Source organism: Cinclus cinclus, chromosome 4, assembly GCF_963662255.1.
Source record: "Cinclus cinclus chromosome 4, bCinCin1.1, whole genome shotgun sequence".
NCBI lineage: Eukaryota > Metazoa > Chordata > Aves > Passeriformes > Cinclidae > Cinclus > Cinclus cinclus.
In genome coordinates, this window is record NC_085049.1 from 39,806,286 (window position 1) to 39,829,603 (window position 23,318).

A 23,318-nucleotide genomic window follows, 5' to 3' on the forward strand; every position below is an offset into this window, starting at 1 on the left:
CTTTACTAATATCTGTCAGACAGATGACTATTTTTTTTTTCTACAACATGCTCCACAATATTTAGAAAAAAACATTTTAAAAAAGTTTAAAAAGAAGGAAAACCTGAGCTCCCCTCTCCCAATTTCTTCTCCTCTACATACCTCAGATGGCTTCTTTTTCAATAAACTTTCTGAATTCAGCAACTCCTGCTACACTTTGTGGCGATCACATGGAAAGCAATGCAAAAGAATGCCATGCCCAGCAGCATTTGAAGCGTGTGTATATTAACTATCAGTAACAATTAATGAAAATTTGCATGAATAGAGTTTCACAATCTCTTTCTTTGAACAGAGGCATGTCCAGAGCATCAGACAGAACCCTGCCTTCCTGACTGGGTCTTGGTAAATCTGTTGTGTTCTGCAGAGCAGAGCTGAAATAGGTGACAGGATCCACCAAGTCTTGCATATCTTGAGTTACTTTTGAGGTTGTTGCTCAGGCACAACTCCATAGCCCTTAGAAAGGTCTGATCATCAGAAACCAGGCTGTTAATTGCTCCAGCAGCTCTCTCTTCTCCTATAAACACAGAAGCCTTCAGCCCTAGTTTGGAACCATAAGGTAAGATCCTGACCCCATTCCCTGGACCAGCATCCTTGGCTCCTCTGCTCATGCCAGCTGCCCAGGCCTGTAGCCCTTTGTAGACACTGATGTACCAAGTACATGGAAAGTTAAGCTTAGCAACAAGTAATGCTAGAAAATTCCACTGCTGGAATCAGACACGTGGCTCAAATCATTGCTCCAGATCTAAAGAGCTGTTGAGTAGGATTTAGACTTCTAATTTACACTTGCAATTTGTCTTTTTTTCAGCTTTAAACTGGGGTGGTTTTTTTAATTTATTACTGCAATTCTACCATCCTGGCCAAGGCCTCCTGGAATCCTAAAAAGCAAAGCCTCCCCAGGCCCCCTTGGGTAAGATTTGTCCCTGCTGTCCTCTTAGATGGGTTTTTAATTTCTGCACTCACACACAGCACTTCTGTGCATCTAAGCAAAAATCTGCTGTGAGGCCAGAGAAGAATATTTCAGAAGGGTGTAAGATAAACTGAATGAAACATCAATATGAATAAGCAGCATATTTGCATCAGGCTTGAGAAGGCGGTGGGTGAGAAGGGAGAGGGAGCTTGCTGTAGATAGACAGCAGTATCACACAGCCCTGAACTACCTGCTGGCTACGGCCTGAAGTGTTGGGAAAGCCTCAGAGGGAGAGCAAAAGGAGCCATGAGCAGAATTTTAGTGGTCTCCTGGTCTGCTCAAGCATGTACAACCTTGTGCAGAGCCACCAACTGAAGTTAGCTTCAGAGGATGACACCCTGAAGCCACAGAGGCCCAAATCATCCTCTACAAACACATTCACAATCTGCTGCATGGTGATTTGCGGTCTATGGTAGAAAGGTCTAACAAATTTGTGTAGGCATTTTCCTACACGACTTTAGAAAAAATCCTATACTTCTGTCAGCCATGTTAATCAGGATTTAGAGGGCTATCATGATAACCTAGTGCTGATTCCCTGATAAGAGAACAAATATTTAAGTCTGGGTTGGTTGCAAATATTTGCACTGGAGTTGTGCTTCCCAGTTGTAACTGATAAAATGAGTGCTGCCATTTCTGTCGAGGAAGTCTGGTGACATTTTCACGATATGTTCCAGAGGGATATCTCTCTGAGTTTGCAATCCATACTCTGGCTAGTTTTACAGACACCTCCAGCAGCTGCAGAATGGACAAACCCATACAGTGGCATTAGGTCTTCATTTCATATTGGATGTTGAATTCCAAGTTAAATCCTTTCAGAATTTCCCGATTGTGTCTGCATTTATACATATAGCTATGTGTAAAGATATGTCTGTCCTGGTTGGGACTGAGTGAATTTTTTAAAAATCTTACACTTTTCATGAGCAGCATAAAACAGCAAAATCTTTGTTTCAGTCAGTTCACTACAGAAGGCCAGAGGAAATTCAGTTAAGAGAAAAAATATTCCTTGTGCTTATGTATCATCATGTATTAATCGTCTTCCTCCTGTTCCACAAATTGCTTTGGGCTGTACTGGTATACAAGGTATACACCAGCTGAGGATTTGTTTTTGAAATCCCTGTTGGGTTTGCACTCCAGCAGGGCCTGTGCCAGAGACTATCTCTGACAGCTCAGAAGAGATATGAACTGTAATTGCTTGTGCCCCTGAGAGCTTTTCTTCCTATTTGTCTGTGTGTGTGCATGAGAGAGAGATGGAAAGGGAGAGAGAAACTGTCTTTTATCTTTTGCCAAAAGTGGCTTTAATCCAGCAATGAGCTTTTCTTCTTCACTCATGTTCTGAAATGCTCAGCATTATGTGTTTGCAGGGTGGGATCAGAAAAATGCAGCTTTCAGGGAATATCTTGCTCCAGAAATTTCAGAAAGAAGCCCTTTTTCTTTAGTTGAGAGGCAAGGGAGGCAGCAGCAGTGATGGTAGAGCTCAGTTTTGAAGACATGGAGGGAATGGCACTGCCACACCATGCCAGCCCTCTGCCATGCCATAGAACTCTGTCAGCAGAGCACTGCCAGATCCTGCCAGGGCAATTAGAGGGGTCACAGCTTGTTCCTTCTCTACCCCCTTGCACTCCCTTCCCCTGCCCAGGTCCCTGTCCTGGTACATGGGATGCTGTGGCATGGAGGGCTGCATTTCACATCCAGCCTGCAGCCAGTGAGAAGAAGGCTGGTCTTTTCTACAGGCTCTAACAGAAAGTGAAGGACATAAACCACTTTCCCTGCTGCTGCATCTGCCCATCTTAATGCCTGTAAATCAGAATCATAGATTCATAGGATATCCCAGGTTGGAGGGAACCTCAAATGATCATTTGGTTCAACATTTTGTGGGAAAGGGAGATTACAGATGGTAGTAGTACCCTGACCAATCACATATTGAAGTTCTCTAATGACAGGGGATTATACTATATCCTGGAGAAGTTATTCCAGTAAATGATTGCTCTCACTGAAATAATTTCTTCTGTATACTGAGATGAAACTTCTCTTAGTGCAACTTTTACCTGGTGTCCCTTGTCTTCCTTATGTGGCTCCTTGTGAAGAGAGACTCCATCCTCTTTGTAGCTGCCTTTTAAATACTGGAATGTTATGGTGCTGTTCCTTCTGGAAGGCATACCAAAGAATATAAAAGATGGGAAATGTTTGGGAACAGCCAGAGTGGAGTGAGTGATGAACAGCCTGGTAGTTCTCTGCACTGAGATGACTGGGAACCAGACAGGGGGAGAGCAGGACATACTGCATACTATTTTCTTTGACTTGCAGGGCTTTCTACAGCATCCTTGGAGCCAAAGTAGTGAGACACGGGAAAGACCCTTCAAATACAGGATATGTAGAAATGGATTCATTGGATGGTGTCCGGCAATACTAAGGATGGTGACCAGCAGGGCTTGCTCAGATCAGAAAAGAGATGTCTTTGGAAGGATCTTATTCTTGTCTGCAAAAATGTAATGGGGTCGTAGAGAAGAAGAAACCATGTTCTATTTGGAAGTGTGTAAGGCAGCAGACATTAATTGCAACACAGCAAATTCCAATCAGATAGCAAGATAGTTTTTTTTTTCCTCAGTATGAAGGTAGTCAAACACTGGAAGAGGGTTCCCAGAGACTGTGAAATCTCCATTTTGAAGATATTCAAAACTCAAACATACAACGGGACCCTGAGCAAACTGATCTACTTGGACTTCTAGTTGGAGAGACAACTAGAAGGGGTGGGGCTCTGAATTTTGTGTGGTATTTTTCATTGATACCTTAATTATTTCCCCCCCTCATTCTTGTATAGGGCCAAGAACTAGTCCCTGTGGGGCCTGATTTTAAAAAATAATCATCTCTGGATATTTTCTCTTCTACAGTTAAATTTTCCTTGCTTCTGCTAAAGAGAAATCCCGCTATGGTTGTGTAAAATGCCCTACAGACGCCTAAATAGCTTTATAATCTTAAAAACTTTTTCAACCAACCTTATTTTACAAAACCTTCTGTGCTAAAATAGCTTAAAAAATTATTTTATGTGAACCCAATGAACTGTTTTCCATAAAGCCAGATCAAGTGGCACTGCTGATAGCATTGAGTTGCAAAGAGAACTTTTTATCAGTAACTCTGATATTTTGCCCAGGATTGATGGCAAGCCCAGAAGCCTGCTTTCAGATCACTGTATTCATGCCTTTAAAATAATGGCACACATTAAGGTCTTTCTTATGGGCCTATGGAAACATACATCAAAACTTTCCCAGCTGGATGCCAAAGACTGTGCGTTTAAATAATGTTTGCAAAGGCCATGAGAATGGCAGATGCTTAAAAATAGGGCATGTTTATTTATGTGTTGAACATGAGTTTAGGCATCTAACTTCTTATATGAAAATTACACAAGTGTGAATAGCCCACTTCCAGAAAAGCGTAGTTATGCTTGTGATCACCCACTTTGCTCATATGCAAAAACATGCTAAAAGAGGGTGTAGACAGCAGGAACTCATACAGCATGGTTGTGCCAGCAGGGGAGGGCAGGATTTTTTCCATCATCAGGTTTCACATGCAGCATCAAACAACAGCAGAGGTGTGGAACATACAATGTGAGGATGCATCTGCATAGGAATTTGCCATGGAGCAGGTATAGGACGGACATTATGTGGCATTTGAGAAAAAGAGATACAGAGATGCAGGGAGAGGAAGGGAGGGAGAGACAGAGAGAGAGGGGGGGAGAGAATAAACCTTAAAATTAAAGTGGAAAATTGTAAGTCTTGCCAAGTTGTACTAAGCCACTGCTGCTGAGGACAGGGCTGTCCCCAGGCTCAAACCATTGCACTCACTGCCACTTACGCTGCCATCAAAGTGTACCTTTCCAATTGGCTGCATTACATCTCCCTCCCAGTCTAGGTGTTACATATTGCTACAAAAAAAAAAAATCCTACTGCAACTCATATGTAGTGTTAAAAATCAAGAGCATACCACAATCAACTTGTGTCGTTTGTGGCCAGAATCCATAGGAAAGAAATTCACTGCAAGTGTCTTTGCAGTGCAGAGGGTGGGGGGTGAGATTTTGGAGGCAATCTAAGTACATGCCTCAGCAGGGATGATTTTCCTGCATGGGCTCACGTGGCTGCATCATGTTGATAGTCAAACAAACTGGTTTGGAACAAGCTGAGCGTCTGTGCACACCCCTGTTTTATCACAAAATCTCTGGCTCCTGAATGCATAAATAATTTTTAGGTGGTACTTCTGGTCAGAAACAGAATATATTTAGAGACCAAGCTCATACTTAAATCATTGAGAATTAGATTACTGAATACCTTTGAAAATCTGGTCATGTGGCTTTCAAGTAACAGAAATGCCTCTGTAAGTCTCAGCCAAAGTATTAATCTGATCTTGTCACCTACTGATAGAAACTCACAGGTGTCAGATCTTCCCCCTGGTCTCTCTGACCTGCCTTGGCTAGCTCGGAGTCAGAGAGATGGGGGATTTTTTATCCGACATGGACAAAGGTAAAAGATTAGCGGAGGCTCTCCTTCCTGGGATGATCCAAGTTTATTGTCCTGAAGGGTTCCAGGGAGAAGAGAGAGAGCTTTAGTATTAAAACACACAGGTACAGATGGGAATTTATTTTCTTCACAATCTTTTTCAGGTACCTGAAAGGCTGGAGCCATTCAGCCTGTTAAACTCAGCTTTCACCTTGACCAAAATAAAGAGCTTGTATTTAAAATGTCCCTTGAGAATGTAATTGTTATTGTTTCTAAAACAATAGGATCCTGGGAAAAAAACCTGTTTCTAATACTGGACAATACTTTTACTCTTCCAAAACCAGCAGTTTATAATGTGGAATAAATTCTCCATCTGCAGTACCCAGTTTGAGAATACAACTTCCAAGAGGAAAATTCTGCAGTTCTGCAGTTCAGGCCCCATTCAGATTCCTCTGCTTAGTTGTCCAAAGAAGCAACTGTCCCAAACTGATCATAGTTAAATATAAAATGAAAGTCTAATAAAATATTTTGGGACTAAATGTAAGGGAGAGTGTTTCTAGCCCTTCCTAACACCTCTTTTCTTTTAGAACCTCACTTCTTCCCCACCATATTTGCTCCTGGTCTTGCCTCTGGAGAGCACTGCTCTTCTTTCTTATGCCTAATGTACTATGTCACTTTCACTTTTTCATCCTTAATTCAGAAAGGAAGGAATTTGTGGACCAAAAGACCTCACATAAAAAAATCACAGAGGGAGGGAGGGAGGGAAAGGAAGCTGTTTGGCAAAGGGATGAATCAGAAGCAATAAAAGTGCTTTTCCTTCTCCAGCATCTAGGGAACTTGTGATTCCGAACTAGGAAGGACTGCAACTTGCTATGTCGTCCTGATGTTAATTTAAAATACAATCAACAAAGTACTTAAAAAGAATTAACATCTGCCAAATGAGTAAGCCATTAAAATGTGCCCAAGGTATATTATATAACCAGACTTTAATGCAACTGCATGATAAGAAAATATTTGGAGTTGCTAAGTCTGTACATAGCACAAATCAAAATGTTAGAATTAGAATTGTTTTGTCACCATCTTGTGGGACATTAGAGTAACATCTGGCTTGTTCCTGGTTTCAGTTTGTGGGTTTCAGTGTGTGCTGAAGAAAATAGTGAGAAAGTGACTGCTCTAATATTACACTGGTGTAATACATGCACATCATACTGCAAAAATTCAGATCACTTCAAGTGCGCTTTAGGGCTCCTGTAGCTTTATTGCGCTGCTGAGCAAACTTTCCAATTTGTGGTCAAACACTTCTCTCAAAGGGTGTCCGCAGATTATTATAAAAGTTGCCACAATAAAGAGGGAAGAGAAATCAGATTGCTAATGTAAACAGCTATGTCTTCTCAGAGAATCTCTGTTCCAGCCATCCGATTTCAAATGGTTTCCTTAAGCCCTAATTTATTACTTCAGATTCAGAAACTGTGCCTAGTCTGAAGATGCTTAAGAAATATGCTCCCCCTCTCAATTGGTCCAAGCAGTTGTTGTCTGATGCAAACTCTTCTAGGTAAATGTGAACTAGATGTTTCCCAATTCTAATTTCCCAGGTTTCTACGCTGAGGCAGTGCAAGAGAGCTGTGCAGCAATAAAGGGCTGTTTGGGTAAGTGAGCTGCTCCAGACACCCTTCATTGTTGCAGCACTTTTCTTCTTGTGCTTGGCCACCAAAACACAAATCTCTTTCTTTCTAGGGCCACTGAACAGCACCAAGCATAGCAAAATATATTTGTAGTGAACAAACACACCATACTGTGTGTTTCTAGGAGAAGTGCCAAGCCTGTGCGAGCTCTTTATGGCAACTCCTCAGTGCCAGCTCTGTCCATGGAAACCACCTCACAACCAGCCTCCTGCTGCTGCTGTGATAGCCAAGGACATCAGATCTGAGAGGTCTGTGATAGAGAAATCTGGAGTCAGATTGTGTTTCTCAACTATTAATAAAACTTCCCTTGAAATAAAAGTAGAGGATCTGGTGCTACTTCGTGCTATTAAAAACCACAAATTCTGCTTCTCCCACAATCTTCCAGAATTACAGACTCTTCTGCAACTTCTCAAAAATTTGATATGATTTTGTCAAGTGAGCATCCTCCTGCTTCACAATGCACCCAGGGAAGTTTACCGTTCCAATTTAGCATTGCTATTTGTGAGAAGAGGGAAGGCTGATATTGACCCAGCACAACACCATGCACTGGAAATACATTAGCAATAGTTTCATCACTGCATTTACCCCACATTTTGCAGCAAATGTCTCTAGGAATGATGCTCTGTGGCCAAGGTGAAATGTGTAAGCTGTGTGTGAGAGGAACAAGGAGCATCTCTGCTGTCAGCCTCAGATCTCCTCCCAGGCCAGCAAAGGAAACAGAGCTGGGACAGAGGGTAACCTCTGTCTTGCTGGTTCTGGCACTAAATTATTGACACATTTCTTGGTGCTATTTTGGCCTCTACTGTTCTCTGGACTGTGTGTGGGCACATTTTGCAGCAGCATGTGCCAGAGGCTCCCTGCAGCAAGCAGGGACCCTGCTTTGGAGTGGGGATTTATACCTATAGACATATGAACTATGTTGTTCTGTGCTGTGCTACTACTTAGTAGGGCAGATGTGGCCATACAAGAATGCAAGAGTTGAATTGATGCCTGGTAGAATTGATGTTGAATTGAATGAATTTCTTGTCTGTATTGAGTCACATTTTCTTGTTAAGAAGTACCTTTGACTGTAATGCAGGTATGCAGAGAACTAGATGGAAAATCTACTGATCATTTCCCAGATTTTAACAGCATGTTACCTTATGTCTTTCATTGCTCAGTGTTTTACAGTGCCCCTGTCCCAAAGCCTCTGGCAGTATAAAATAGACCACTGATTTCAGATGGAGTATCTTGTTATTACAGTAATGGACTTGTAAAGTTTGTTGCACGTAATAAATATTATGAGCATTCAAGGATCCTAAACCACCTAAAACGCATCTTTCATGGGTTTTTCTCTTTCCAATGAGCTGAAAGACTGCTGGCTCATGAACTTCAGCAGGACAGAATGAGGTCTGTCCTGAGCAGAACACCCCAGTGCTGAGCCTTGGAGCTGCACACAGGACAGCTGGATTTCCTGACAACACCTGCAGGAAGAACCATGGGATTGATCCTGGGGAAACAGATACCACAGTATCCCTTGGTGATGTGGAGGCATGAGCTCTATGCGAACTGCTGAAGTTCAGACTGGAAGCAAGCAGCTCCCTGCCCCGCACCTCATGGCCAAGCCCTCATGATGACAAAGAATCAGCACATTATCACTGGAAGAAGGACAGGGTCAATGAGCTGAATGAGGATTACTTCCCAGATGAACAAGCAGGGATTTTATATCTGCAAGGGAGATTCTTGGACATACTCTGTAATTCAGCAAATGGGATCATCTTTTTTTTTTTTTTTTTTTTTTTTTTTTTTTTTTTTTGGAAGAAAATCTAGATTTGAGACTATTATCTGCTACTTGAATCTATATAGGCATAAGAACCTGTCTCCTTCATGCCAAGAGGTCATTTTAATGTCCTCATATTTATTATTCTGGTATCTTTAGCACATACTTGGAATAGCACTGATCACATAATTTAGTTTTGGCTCGTATGGTAAAGGCAGCATGAAGTAGCAGCACAGTATACAGTTAGATCTTTAAAGCAAGATATGCCCTCAGATTTGCATGAAATTTCTGCTTTCAAAGCAAGTGATTCTTGTGTAGCTATGGGGAATTTAACTGGCAACCTTTCAAATAAGACAGAAGTTTCAAATAGCAATTCCTGATGAAAAAATACCACAAGAGTAACTGTGTTACACCATTTATCCTGTATTTCCATCAGCAATAGCACATTTTGAAAAATAACAATTTTGAAAAATAACCAAGTGCTTTGTCCTGAACAAAATGCTAGAGGAAGGCATATGGCCAGGAACAAACACCCAAAAACCCCCAAAGCCTGAGGTCTCAAGCACGGGGAATTGGATCCTCATACAATATCTATGCACCAACACAGAATTACATGGTTATTATTTGACTTCATTGAAGGGCTGGAAGTATGGCCTGCTCTGGTGACTTGTGGAATCAGACCCAGAAGTCTTTTTTTATACTGAAGAGTGGTCATGCCAATTCACATACTTTTTTTGTAATATACCACTGTCCTGGCTTGGAAAGACAGGTATGTGCTAGGGAAGAGCAGGGCCTTCCCTCAAAATGGAGCTAATAAACGCCTCCCTCTGAATTAGTGTAATTTTGGAATTAAGGGACTCTCAGGCAAAGATATGGGGATAGGAATAACAGTTCTTTACTAGTATACTAACAAGACAAACAAATCAACAGCTATGAAATGAACACCAAACAGAGCAGCAACCCAGTTCCAATCCTTTTTGGCCGCAGGCATCCTTCCCTGTGCTGCAGGTACCGCTGGTGGGCAGGGGCAGGTCCCGCCGGGAGCAGGAGGGCTGGGGGTGACGGCAGCGTTGTCCCAGGTAGGAAAGGGATGGAGGAGAGACTTTTGCTCACGTGTCGGTCTTGGTGCTCAGCAGGGCGCTTGGAGATAGCAGGCTGAAGGGATAAGGCAGCAGTGCGGGATCCAACAGCAGAAAACGTGACTCCTGGTGTTAGGATGGCAGGGATGGGACGGCGGCAGCAGCAGCAGCATCAGCAGCAGTGACCGTCCTCCTCTGACTCCACGGGCAAAGCGGAGCTGAGCAAGTGCCTCTCTCCTCTCCTCTCCTCTCCTCTCCTCTCCTCTCCTCTCCTCTCCTCTCCTCTCCTCTCCTCTCCTCTCCTCTCCTCTCCTCTCCTCTCCTCTCCTCTCCTCTCCTCTCCTCTCCTCTCCTCTCCTCTCCTCTCCTCTCCTCTCCTCTCCTCTCCTCTCCTCTCCTCTCCTCTCCTCTCCTCTCCTCTCCTCTCCTCTCCTCTCCTCTCCTCTCCTCTCCTCTCCTCTCCTCTCCTCTCCTCTCCTCTCCTCTCCTCTCCTCTCCTCTCCTCTCCTCTCCTCTCCTCTCCTCTCCTCTCCTCTCCTCTCCTCTCCTCTCCTCTCCTCTCCTCTCCTCTCCTCTCGCTGCTTCTCATCTTTCGGCTTTCCCTCCCCACCTCCTTTTCCCCCTTTCCCCCGTCACTAGCTATCAGATTTCTTACAATGTCAATGGGGAAAATTTCACAGAGAGGAAAGGGGGTAAAAAACAACCCCCAACAACCACCTTACAAAGAAATCCAAACAACTTTGCCAGGCTGGTTCTCATGCTTGTGTTGGCTTATGCCTTTTGATATGGAAAATGCCACTGGCTTGATCAAGAATGTAAATGTGAGGATGGGTAAAAATATTTAAATACTAAAATACGTGTTTGCTTGAATGTGTGTTTCTAGGGCAATATAATTAAAATAAGAGACTTTACTTTTTTCATTGAGGAAAGGAGAGGAAAGGAGAAAGAAAAAAAAAAATTAAGAACTAATGTCTCCAGAAGATTTTTTTTGTTAGAAAAGTCAAGCACACTCAAGAGGCATGAAATAATGTTTGCAGCATACAGAACACATCAGAGAGAAAAAATAGCTGAGCAGTGCAAAATTGCCTGTAGATAGATTTCTTTAATTAAAATTTTATAGTTCTCACAGCTTATATATAATTTAATATGGCAGTAAAACCACAACACTGGCAACAGTGGGGAGGGGGTTGCTTGGATAAGGGCTAGGTAAGCTTTTCAGGTAGCCAGAAGCACATTTCCTTATTGAAGTCCCCTCTCTTCTTCTGCTTAAGCAGGGTTTAAGTTACTCCTGGAAACAGTGTTCCACACTTCACTTCCTTTGCTGCTTGGGAAATACTCTGAACATAGAATTTCATATGAGGCAATGCTGTCGACAGCTGGTCAGACAAACACATTGCAGGAGGCTGAGCTTTCAGCCTAAAAAGTATCTCCCTTTTTTATGCCTGCCTATCTTCATTCTCCAGAGACCTGTCTCAAAACAATCTCTCAGTAAATATTTGACAGCATGATACCAAAAATTCACTTGTCCACAAAAGAAAAAGCAGCAATGACTCTCTAATCCTGCCATGGAAGAGATATTTCTAGAAGTAAAATAATGTCATTCTTCGCTGTGTACTTTCTGGTCCTGCTTTTATGTCAGCACACAGGTTGTGTGGCTTCCCTTTGAGGTAGCTACTATAAATTTACCCCTTTTCCTTTCTTTCTCAGAAGTTAGATGTGGAAATTTAGTTAAGGAACTGGAGACACTTTTCTGGCAAAGGTAGTAATAAACCCAAGACAGAAAACAATAATTGAAGGGCAAAAGGATTCTTAGTTAAATGCCTTGTAAACCCTGATGAAAGGGGCTACTGGTGGCAGCCTTCTTAGCCCTGTGTGATTTGCAGAGCTTCCAGGAATACAAATGCTAGCAAGGCTGCTGCTTTCTTTTCTGAGATGTAAAATAAATGTTTTTACAACAAGTTTTTCTGAAAGATGGTTTTAGTATGAGACACTAAAAAGAAAGTTTCAGTGCTCTGATTTTACAAGTACAAATTTCAATTTGTGTTCTGTGCAACCACATTTTTAATTATTCCATCTTCCAAAAGTAATTTCATGGATAATGATGAACTGACCATAAGAGTCATTACCATGATTACTAAATGACTGCCAGAGACAGCTGAAGTGCAAAAAAGGATTTCATCCTACAAGGTGTAAATATATGCTGCTGCTCCTGCTATGAATCACTCTAGTCTTCTGCAAATAGAAAATTCATGAGCTCTCCTTGAATGTTTCTTGCTTCTGTAAACCAGACTGCAAAATAAGGCCATACAGTTATTTCAAAAAAGCCTTTCAGTATTCATAAATGAGGGGTTTTGCTTTCCAAAACAAAACAGTAATAGTAATAAAAAAAAGACAGAAATAGCTTGTTTTATTTCAGCTCTTCAGAGAGAGTAATTCACTACAATTTACAGCTCAGATTCTCCATGTTGCATGCTTTGTTTAATTATGCAAATAAGATCTGAAAAACATATGTGGACAAGAAAGTTTTGTTGCAGAAACAGAGATAAAACACACACACAGATTAAAGAAGGAAACATTTGTTTATTGAAAAAGAAAAGGTTCTGGATGGCAACACAGAGTGAGACACGAGACAGATGAATGCATGCACAGCTGTTCATGTTTAAAGGCAGAATATAGACATAAATACAGTTTGATCTTTGCTCTGCTCTGCTGCTACAGTATTTTTATACAATCAACTCAAACAAATATCTATCATAACTGAATATAAGGAGAAATTTATCAGAAACAGAGCACAGATTGCTTCTTTAAAGCCAGGATAAACAAAGCACAGAAAAGCCTCTCAAGCAATAGTATTGCAAAATGAAGTTAACTGTGCAAAAGCAAACCACCTTCTGTGGATGGCAATATTAAATGTCAGATCCAACTCCAAGTCAGATAGCCTGTACTTCTGTTTGAACAAAATACAGGTAGTTTACCCCTACTATCACAGTTCTGCTCTGTCTGAAGGAAAGCCAGTACTGTGAAACAGGAATGCCCTTTAAAAGCAGTACTTTTTTTCTGTGATGTAGAAAGCTTTTTTTCAAAGCACACCAGAAAGAGAGAGGGAGCCCTCTCCATGTTTTAATGATTAGATAATGATTAGCAAGAGCATCCTGAAAAATCATAAATGCTTAGGAAATGATGGCCAAGTACTATAGGAGAGCAAAACGGGCCATAAAAGAGAGATCATAAGCAGATCTCTACGATACAAATACCTCCCCAGTCTTGCCACTTTCTAGCCTTTAGAGGTCATTATTTCATATTGATTCTGCCATGGTGACCTCCAGTCATACTTTATTTGCATCAAGTAAGATACCACATAACTGTTCAAGGCATTTAAGTGCAGTCTTTAGTATTTCATGTTTCAATTTCTGCAAAAGTAGAAATATGGAAGGCTATCATATAATGAAAATAATTCTTGAAAGATGCTTTGACAGGCTTCTTTGGTGTGCAGTAGGAAATTGTTTCAATTTATAAATAAGGCCAACATGGATAAACTGCCAACATGGTTTACTTTGAAATCTCAGATGTAATGTTTATATATGATGTTCATTTTAATGTTCTTTATTTAAATATTCCGTTATCTTCCTTCAAAATTATTTTTATAAACAGTTTTCTTTTTAAGTTAAAATTATTACAGCATATGTCTTACCCACTTATAATCAAGTTCAGTTTTGATAGCCACAGAACATCAACTTTCACATATCTATTTGTTTCTTTATGGGAACTATAAAAACAACCCCACATACTCCATCCTAATCTTATTTAAAGATTTGCAAGATGTAGAAAGCACTTACAAGACAGTAGTATTCTACTCATATTCTGAATTTCCCAGGAATCTCATGTTTTACTGCAATAAAAATACAAAGACACAAACCCCCTTCCCTGCTATATGTAACTTACATTTCAAATAGCCAACAAAACACAGAAGTTATGCTGAACATATTCCAGGTTTACAGATGGGGAAGAAAACCCCAACTTTCCTTCATCTTGTATGTCTTGGATATTACAGCCTTTCAGTTAGGTAAGAAAACACATCACTGTCCATCAGAACCTGCTTCTCTGCAGAGGGATAGTGGCACAACAGACCAGGATGAATTATGCTAGAACAGAGACCTCACTGTACCCAGAGCCAAAGTTTCCATCTCCTCTGCTACCTCCCACATATAACCTTTGGGGCAATACAAGTAGAATACATCTAGAGGATGAATTCATCAAGAGAAGTCACAGATACTGTCACATGACACATGAAGTGACATTTTGTTAGAGAAATGTGAGAAACAAGGTTTTTCACATCTAGTTCCTTTTTGGCACTTAATATTCAGATAAGCATTAAATGTGGGTGTGCACAGAGAGGCAAGTTAAATGCAGTTCTGTTACCTAATATGTAATGCTGCCATTGATAGGATTGAAAAGATCCTAGAAGCCATCTAACAAAGCATTGTTACAATACTCTTTGGCAATTACCATTTCTTATTTTTTTTTTAATGGAATAGTGATAGGGCAGTTAAGCATTAAATTTCCTAGGCATGAGCCCAAGCAGGAGAGCTGTGTGACTGTGACCAGCCATGGGCAGCTCAGCCCATGCAGACCCAGGAGCTTGAGCTCATGGCACTGCCATGGAGCACCCTGCCACTCAAAGTTGAAATTGGGATGACTGATTAAGCCTTTTTTCCTCAACACCAAAAATAAAAAAACATCCCCAATAAACAACAAAACCAAAACCAATATACATTCTTACACAAGGAAGTCACAATAATGATTACTTTTTCCCTGCAGTAGGACTGAAACTCTAAATTAAGGGTATAAGAAAGAAAATATGCAAAAATCTACCATAAAATATAGTGCTGTTCTATGCAGAAGTTGGACCACATGATATGTTAGAAGCGTAGAAAAAACACTGTTGCTCAAAAAAATATTTTATTATCCAAGAAAAACATGATGCATTGAATACTGCATTTGAAGTCACTTTGTTCAGCAGTGGATTCTCAGAGTGACTTTGTGGAAGCAGAGCTGAACACTTTGCAGCCTGTCAATGAGCTGAAAAGAAAAAAGTCCTTTTGGGGATAGAGGCAAACTGCAGTTGCCCTTCTGCCAAAGCAGGAGGCAAGGGACCATGCTATGAAGACTTGAGTTAGCATAAAGAGAGGAAAATTATTTCAGACTTCTACATTATTTTGGTTAACAATTTACAGGGCAAGCCCCCCAAAAATACAGCCAAATGAGGGAGGATAATTGGAAAGAGCAGACAGACATGGAGTTCTTCCCTCTGAAACAGGATTTGCTTCTATAGAAATTATTCCTGCAACTATAACCTCCAATTATTCCAGCAGAAGTCATTGTATACCACTGTAAAGAAGTACTAAGAATGTAATTATTCTGTGCATAAAAAAGCTGAAATGTTTTTGCAACATTTTATAGAGTACAATACGAAAAAGAACCCAAACAAAAGTATCCTGGTACCATTCACACAAGCGTATTTATTATATAAATATTTTATAAATTACAATATTTTAATTGCAAATGTAAACACTTCTAGGAAAATAATGTCCTAAAGTCTTATTAATGTTTACAACTATTATAAGGCACATAGTGCAAAAATACATTTCTGATGCAGAGATCACAAAATAATTACCTACATGTGTTATCTTAAAAGAAGCTGTATAGACTTCTGTGGTACAGTATTGCTTTTAATTAATACATAATGCTAATTAATGGCTAACTCTTTGTGGGTAAAAACATGATATAGCTGCCATTTGATCTACCAATTGTACTGGCATGCAAAATAAATATTTGGTTTACAGAATGCTTATGGTCAGAAAAAGCACAGGTAGTTATCTGGTACATTATAGTTTTCTGGTACAATAGTATACATGATTATGCAGGTAGAAAATTTTATTCTGAATACCTGAGAGTTGGCCCTAAAACACATTTTCTCTATATGCATATATTTTCATGGTTCTGGGCTGTAAAGTAACACCAACCAACAAATCAAAGAGCTAGACATTTTTTTAAACATTCTAATTCTTCTTTAAATAGCAGATGTTAGAACTGTATTTACAAACACTGAAAAATCAAACTTAGTCAAAGATGGACACCAAAACCACTGTGGGGCTTGATGCTTCCTCTGACCAAATTTGTTTCTAAGGTTATTGAAAACGATGCTGAATCAGACTTCGAAGGATGCACACTACAGCCTTTACTGATGTGCCATTGGCCAGGATAAAGGAGTAAGGTGGATATGGAAAGTGTTTCAGCAAATGCATATTTGTGCAATTATACACAAGATCCTGTAGTAAACAGACTACACTGCTTTCACAGTATACTTGGATGAGAGGTGGGGACTTAAAATCAGGTTTTGAAGCAATTTGTTTCCTTACTTTCTTTTCCTGTAACCACAGCAAAACTAAGACCTGATGTTTAACATGTGCTACAGAGACTACAGAGGTTAAACCACACTTCTCAGTAGTACTCTATGATTTGAGCACCACAAAGAATATAATGAAAGGGATGGGGAAAATTACTTTCACTGACAGAGAAACACATAGATCTATAAAACTACCTCAAGCATTTTGGCTATGTACTTTTCTGCTGCAAATTATTGACAGATAATCCCTACAAGCTGGCACAAAATTGGAAGTATTGAAAATACCTGTCTCTTTATATAACAGCAAAGCTTTCCTTTCTATATTTTAGCACAATCTATCAAACAGATCAGTAGAGTATAAATTTTACTGAATACTGCATAAAGAATTATATTGGTAAGTTACAGGTAAAAAATTACGACAATGGCAAAATTTAGAATGTTACCCATGGAAGTAATCCCAGTGCAATTTCCTTGTTAGTATATACTGTACTTTGAATAAATGTTTCTCCTTTAAAACCTGGAGGTTTCTGATTGTGATTTATGTACTTGCTAGCCCACAAACAGATAATACAACCTTGAGAAATCCTGAAGAAAGCAGGAATTCTTATTAATGAATGTTACAGTGATGAGCACTACAGACATGAAAAAATTGAAATAAACATATACAGAGCACCTACAATTGGAACCTAAGTGGAAAATGTGCCTGTTTTGAGGCTCTTAGTACATCAGAGTTCTCACTGTATTTGAAGTTGGAGACCAATAATTGTGTTAGGAACACATTTTCCACAAAATCCTCCACATCTTCCATATATTTTAGTACCATCCTGGGAATTAAACAAAGAGAAGAGTCAATTAAGAAAAGCAATTGAAATCACAGTTGCACAAAAGGCTTTGTTTGCACACAACAGACCTTTTGACAAATCATACCTAGAATCACGATATCAAGAGACAGCAGTATTAGCAAAACAGAAACAGAGATCCCTTATCACTACCACTCTACACCTTGCTCCCAGGCCTTGTTACCATATAATGTTGTTTTAAACCGTGCACACTTGCTGTTCTTGTTCTTGTTCTTTTGGTTTCCTGGGCTAATAAAGTTGGAAATAAGAACAAAAAGGATCATCGTTTACTACGATGATCTTGAACAAAGTGTGGAGGGTTGGGCGTTGTGTTTGGGGTTTTTTTTAAGCCATTTTCAAATCTTCTAATAAACCAAATTAATACAACAATAGCCTCTTAAAATCAGTTAAGAGAAGGGTAGGCAGGGAGTGCTGATCTGAGTTAGATACTGGATAGTATGATTAAACATTGCTGAAGAAGACTTTAATGGGTCAGAGACCTTGAATGCTGTTTCTGATTCATAAAAATCACTGTAGCTTTCACTATAGTCAACACTTGTACCTCTTGTCCAAGCCATAAGAGCAGGTAAAAGAAAACAGCATTGACTCACGTGGGATTTGTGTATGTCAGCAGTTGCATAGTTGCCCTGAGCAATCCACCTCACTGTACTGGATAATCTCAGACCTGTACCAGCCAAGTTAATGCTGAACTGTCCCTAGGGGAAAAAAAAAAGACAAGGAATAGGAAAAGGAAAAAAAAAAAGGAAATACAGAGCTGATAAACAGAGTTCAAAACACTAAAAGGCTTTACATTGGCATATTTATACATATCACAGGATGTGTCTAAACATGAAGTACTAATAGGTCTGTACAAAATATGTACAGACATTACAGTATGCTGCATGACACTCTTTCTATGGATATTCACAACACAAAACCAAGTTATTCTGCAAGAATAACTGTGCACCAGCTGACCTGTAGCATCTGAGTATGAACACACAACTAACATCAGACAACTGAAATTATTTTTGCTCTTCTACAAATGAAATTTTAACTTACAAAAAATACAGACTTGCAAAAGGCAAAAATTAATCTGGTTTTCTTGAAAGGCTATTTTTGTTAAGTTTCTGAATTTTTTTGGAAATAGCTTGATGAAAACATACTGCTGTCTGTAAAGACAAATCATGCTTGGACATCTAATTTTCAAATGTTTGCACACCCTCTAAGCATCATCATCTTATCATGTTCTATTGCTTTTTCAGTATAACAAATAACACAACTGAACTGGAACGTAAGTGGATGTTAAAATAAATAACTATTTTTAGGTGGAATGTTTTGCAACACTAACCATTCGCAACAGACATAGAAGCTATTGATTCTAAAGCATTTGCCTACACAAATACAAACTCTGAAAACTAGCTTCAGTCATTTCCTATGAGAATAGGAAATATATTAAAAGTAACAAATTGCACTACCTTGGTAAACAAACTGGGATACAGAAAATTATTAAATTGCTTTCACAGAGAAGTGCAATATGCTACAAAGAAGTACTACCTCCACAAAGAGCCTAATGATTAGTTCAGGCAGCACCAAAATCAGAAAACTGCACACCTCTGCATTATTCACTGAAAGCCTGGATTTCTGTATTCAGACCTAGCAATTTTTAATTGCAAACGGTAGCTTCTGTGTTTTATTGCTTAATAATGTCATATATATACAAATATATATAGCTTTTATTATGAAGATTTACTTAAATTCTTTTGCAAAAATTCAGTCATATGGCAGATTTATTTTGAGAGCACTTCTATGTGAAGTTGCTGTGCTTATAGCACTCATGTAACTTGGGATGAGCTAATAAAAATTCCTATGGATAGGGTAGGTTGTTCTTCAAGTATCCACAAAGTGGAAGACTTCCATTTAATGAAGGAGGAAATTCATACAAATGGCGTGCAATGATTTCCACAATTAACAGTCCCAGAGTAACTTCTTTCAAAGTGATATCATTTTGCAAAAATAAATGAGAAAAACTGTTACAGTTACAATGACAGCTTAAGAGCTGTCTGACATATCATACAGCATATGCAAGGCCAGGAACAGATTTCAAGGACTAAAAGTCCAGGAATGGAAGCCTTTTGACTGCATCAAAAGTGTTAGTTTCAGTCAGAACTTACAGATGGAAATGTGTCAATGCCAAGCCATGCCAGCAGAATGACCTCCCAGCAGAAGCTACATGCAGCAAACAGATTTGTATTGTACTGCACCCAAAGGATTTGCAGGTTGAAGGCATCCAATACTGTACTGAACTTCACTTGTTTTATTGTCAGGGGTTTAAGTCTGCCAAACCTAGGCCCCTAATTAATAAATTGAACATAAAATGTCTCTAGCTGCCCTTGGCTGTGTCCACCCACATAGCTGGTTTTAAGTTCAGGCAACCAGGAGAGATGGACAGCAAGAATTTACTTCCAAGCAAGTGTGAGCCAATCGGTCCTAGCTCCTTTATAATCAGGGAAAAGAAATTCACTTCCAGAGGACAGTTGACCTCATCCTAAATTGACTAATTCAGTAAGAGAAGCTGAAGTGTTTTCTAAGGATTTGTGTTTCTGCCAATGGGCTCCAAAGGTTGACTAGTTCAGACCAGAGCTACATCTGCATCATCAAGAAGGACAAAGTAGTATAAGAAGATCTGTAAAGTAAAAATTGGCCCAGAGAGCCAATGTCTGTAGACAGTGCACAAATCAGGGGTTTATTTTGGACTAACTCTCCCCTAGTCCCATGGACTGAATCCTCAATAGCATTAGAGTGTATTAAGATCCTTCCTCTGAAGCTCATTGTTGGCTTTAGCTTCATCCGGAAGGATCCTATTCATGTCTTTTAAAACTACTCTGTGATGTGAAACAACAAACAGCAAACTGGGACAACACAGAGATTAATCTAAAAAGCACCACCCAATACAACTAGAACACTAATGTAGTCACAACAATGCATGTAGAAATTTTAAAGTAAACTGCTAAAATGGATTGATTGCCTCTGCTAGTCTTCAAAGACATGAAGCATCAGGAGAGAAACAGAGAAAAGATAAGGAAAATTATGCAGGATTATAGAAAAGTCACTAGAGGAGATGAGAAAGCTTTAGGGGAAACAAAGGATACATCACATCCAGAGGGAGGCAGAGCAGTACATAAAACACAGAGAAAGCTGGATACACATACATGGAGCCTACAGGGAAAGCGTGTAGTGAACAAATTGAGAAACTATGAGAGGGGGATGGTGGAATAGGAGAGAAGAGAGTAAGGAAAAAATTACCTATTACTGTTGCACACTGAACCTTACAGAATAGGAGACTGGTTTAGAACCAATTGATCTAAACAAGTCACACATATTTTTTTCCCCTTTATGTAAACATTTCAATGGAGTAAGAAATCATAAATACCTGTGGACATCTGGCTGCACTGTAGCAATCTCCAGCTGTAGCAAATGGTACTGCTCTCCCAAGTATAGTCTGAGCAAAAAGAAAATCTGTGGCTAGAAAACAGAAAATTACTCAACACAAACTGCTGCATTTTAAGTTCAGGTGGAAATAGTGAAAAGTGTGAACATGGTGGGTGCTTTATTGTTTGCATTGGGTGGGGTTTTTGTTTGCTGTTTGTTTGGAAGAGAAGACTATGTGTTTTGATTTGAGAAAAAATGGTTTGAATTTTGGTTATTGCACCACTAGTCTAACCTAGAAGTCCAGATTTATCTCTCAGTGGGCTGGGAGGAAGATGGATGTGCACCTGGACACTGCGCCCAGTGAGCCAACGTGCCAGCTTCAGGCAGGGGGTTAAGCACTGCAAAATTCCCCATCCATTTAGCTAGTGTCTGCCAAGGTCTGAAAAGGGACTAAGAAGAGCATAGAAAACAAAGACTTCCACAAGAAAAATAAGACATGGACTAAAATAAAATTAAATAATGGGAACAAAACCTTGGAAAATGAAGATAGTTTACATATAAAATATGAATCTGTGAGATTCATGCCACTTGACCCCTTGGGACAAATTAACAAATTTTGTTTGCCCCATGGTGGCACAGTTGGATCTGTAAGTGGGTTAAAATAGTAATTTGGTAATTGTGACCACTTACAATTTCAATAGAATGCTCAAAAACTAACAAGATGCTTACTTTTAATTTGCATAGAAGCGACATCAAATCTTATTTTGCTAAAAATTGTGAAGCCAGCTGCAAGGTAATCATTTCGACAGGCACAGTCTTGCCTTCTGCTTCCATTGAAAGGACATTCATATGGATTCTGCAACCTAAAGAATAGCAAATATTTAGTCTTCCTTTTGAGATTTTTCCTTACATAATATCATGGTGAAAATAAGTGTATTGCCGTATGCCACATAAAAAATATTAAACAACCTTTACTGAACAAGAAGCATGGCTTTTAATCTTGGCTCAACTGGAACACTAATGTGGATCGAAGCCATTGCTACTGAAGTCAAGACAGAAAAATATTATAATCATTTAGTACAACTAACATAATTTCAGGCTGGAAGTACCCACATTTCTGTATGTGTGCTCACATGCCTGGATATTTAAAACAGAAAATCAAGGAAAAAAAAACCTACTCATATTTCTCAGAAAAAGTAAGTATTATTTTATTATTTTATTTTGGAAGGAATAAGTGCACTTCATAAAGTTACAAAACCATTTCTGTACCTGTATCCATATACTTCAGAAAAGTTTTCTGCTTGACCTTTTACCAATGTCAAATATTCTTTGGGATTCTCTAAGTGCATGCCTGAGCAATAAATCTGGGAGAGAAAATGCAACCCTTTAGCAAAATCTTTATTAGAAAAGTGTTATTTTATAAAAATATGTACTCATAAAAACTCATAAATATTAACAGTACCTTTATCATCCTTCCCTTAATGTTAAGTAGGTATTCACCATCCTTTCTAATCCCTTTTTTAATCTGAATATCTTTGCAGGTGGTAAGAATTTCACCTTCAAAATGAATGATTAAATCATATTAATATTTCAGGAACAGAGCTTAGTTTTAGGATTTAATTTTGCATAATTGCACTCCAAATATATTTATAGCTTTAATATAAGTAATCTGGGAAAACATTAACTGCATAAAATCACAGCTATCACTTACATTCTTTCTCGTGGCAGATCTTTCTGGCATGTGGTTTTAAATGTGGCAGGCACAAGTCACTAGATAAGCCATTTTCAGTTATACATTCTACTGTTCTCTGCTTTATCCCCACTCCACAAGGTGCTGAGCACTAGACATAGATAGCCATTAAGAAGAGAAGCAAAACCAGAAAGAAGCAAATAATTAACATCATTATGTCAGCAAGTTATTCTTGGCATTTATTCATGTTAGAGGCAGCTATAAAAAATGAGCTTGCACATCTGTACTCACCTTGGTCCACTTCCCCACTGTCCACATAGCTGTTTGTGAGCATCCTTTGACATTACATTTATAAATGTATGGGGATGGCTCCACCGGGCATTCTCGGTATGCTACAGTCCGAAGGCCATGGATGTGCCAACTTTGAACAGAATGGATTCCAACACAGTACGTGATCCTCTGCTGGTAAGCAAACCCACAGCTTTCTGAGCACTGAAATAAAATCCCAAGCACAGAATTATTTCTGTAAAAATTTCTGTGACATTTCTGCAGAATTGCATTACAGGTAAATCAGCTCCAATCCTTGCTCTGGCAAAAGCGTGTAATTGGAGGCATGCTACCTTGGGCTGGAACATCAACACCACAATAGTTAAATGTGCAAGGAGCCACAAAGCCCTGAGTGCCCTTTTCTCAGAAGTTCCAGACTCATTCCCTTTCAGCTGTGATACATGCACAGACATGCACACACAAGCAGTGCAGATGTGCAAGGGAAACAAAGTACGGATCAATCATTTCACTGAAATCAAGAAAAAGCTTTTTGGTTCCTTCAGTGAGGTCAGCTTGAGTTTCCTGGGAAGCAGCAAAGGAATCCTGTGGTAGGGGCATCTCTCCTCTAGTTGGTGATCACAGGTCCTGGGGGATTAAAGGAGGACTCAGCCTCT

At 39.5% G+C, this 23,318-nt stretch overlaps 1 protein-coding gene across 1 annotated transcript in view; it reads right to left on the minus strand.

Moving 5' to 3' along the window:
- Positions 1-17,153: 17,153 nt before the first annotated feature.
- Positions 17,154-23,318, minus strand: part of ADAMTS20 (ADAM metallopeptidase with thrombospondin type 1 motif 20) — an 81,427-nt gene continuing 75,262 nt past the window's right edge. The window contains exons 32-39 of the mRNA XM_062491150.1: positions 22,669-22,869; positions 22,399-22,528; positions 22,150-22,244; positions 21,957-22,051; positions 21,417-21,550; positions 20,689-20,780; positions 17,870-17,974; positions 17,154-17,243 (exon numbers count right to left, since the gene is read on the minus strand). Of these exons, the coding sequence (XP_062347134.1) occupies positions 17,154-17,243; positions 17,870-17,974; positions 20,689-20,780; positions 21,417-21,550; positions 21,957-22,051; positions 22,150-22,244; positions 22,399-22,528; positions 22,669-22,869 (942 nt within the window). The remainder of the gene's footprint in view (positions 17,244-17,869; positions 17,975-20,688; positions 20,781-21,416; positions 21,551-21,956; positions 22,052-22,149; positions 22,245-22,398; positions 22,529-22,668; positions 22,870-23,318) is intronic.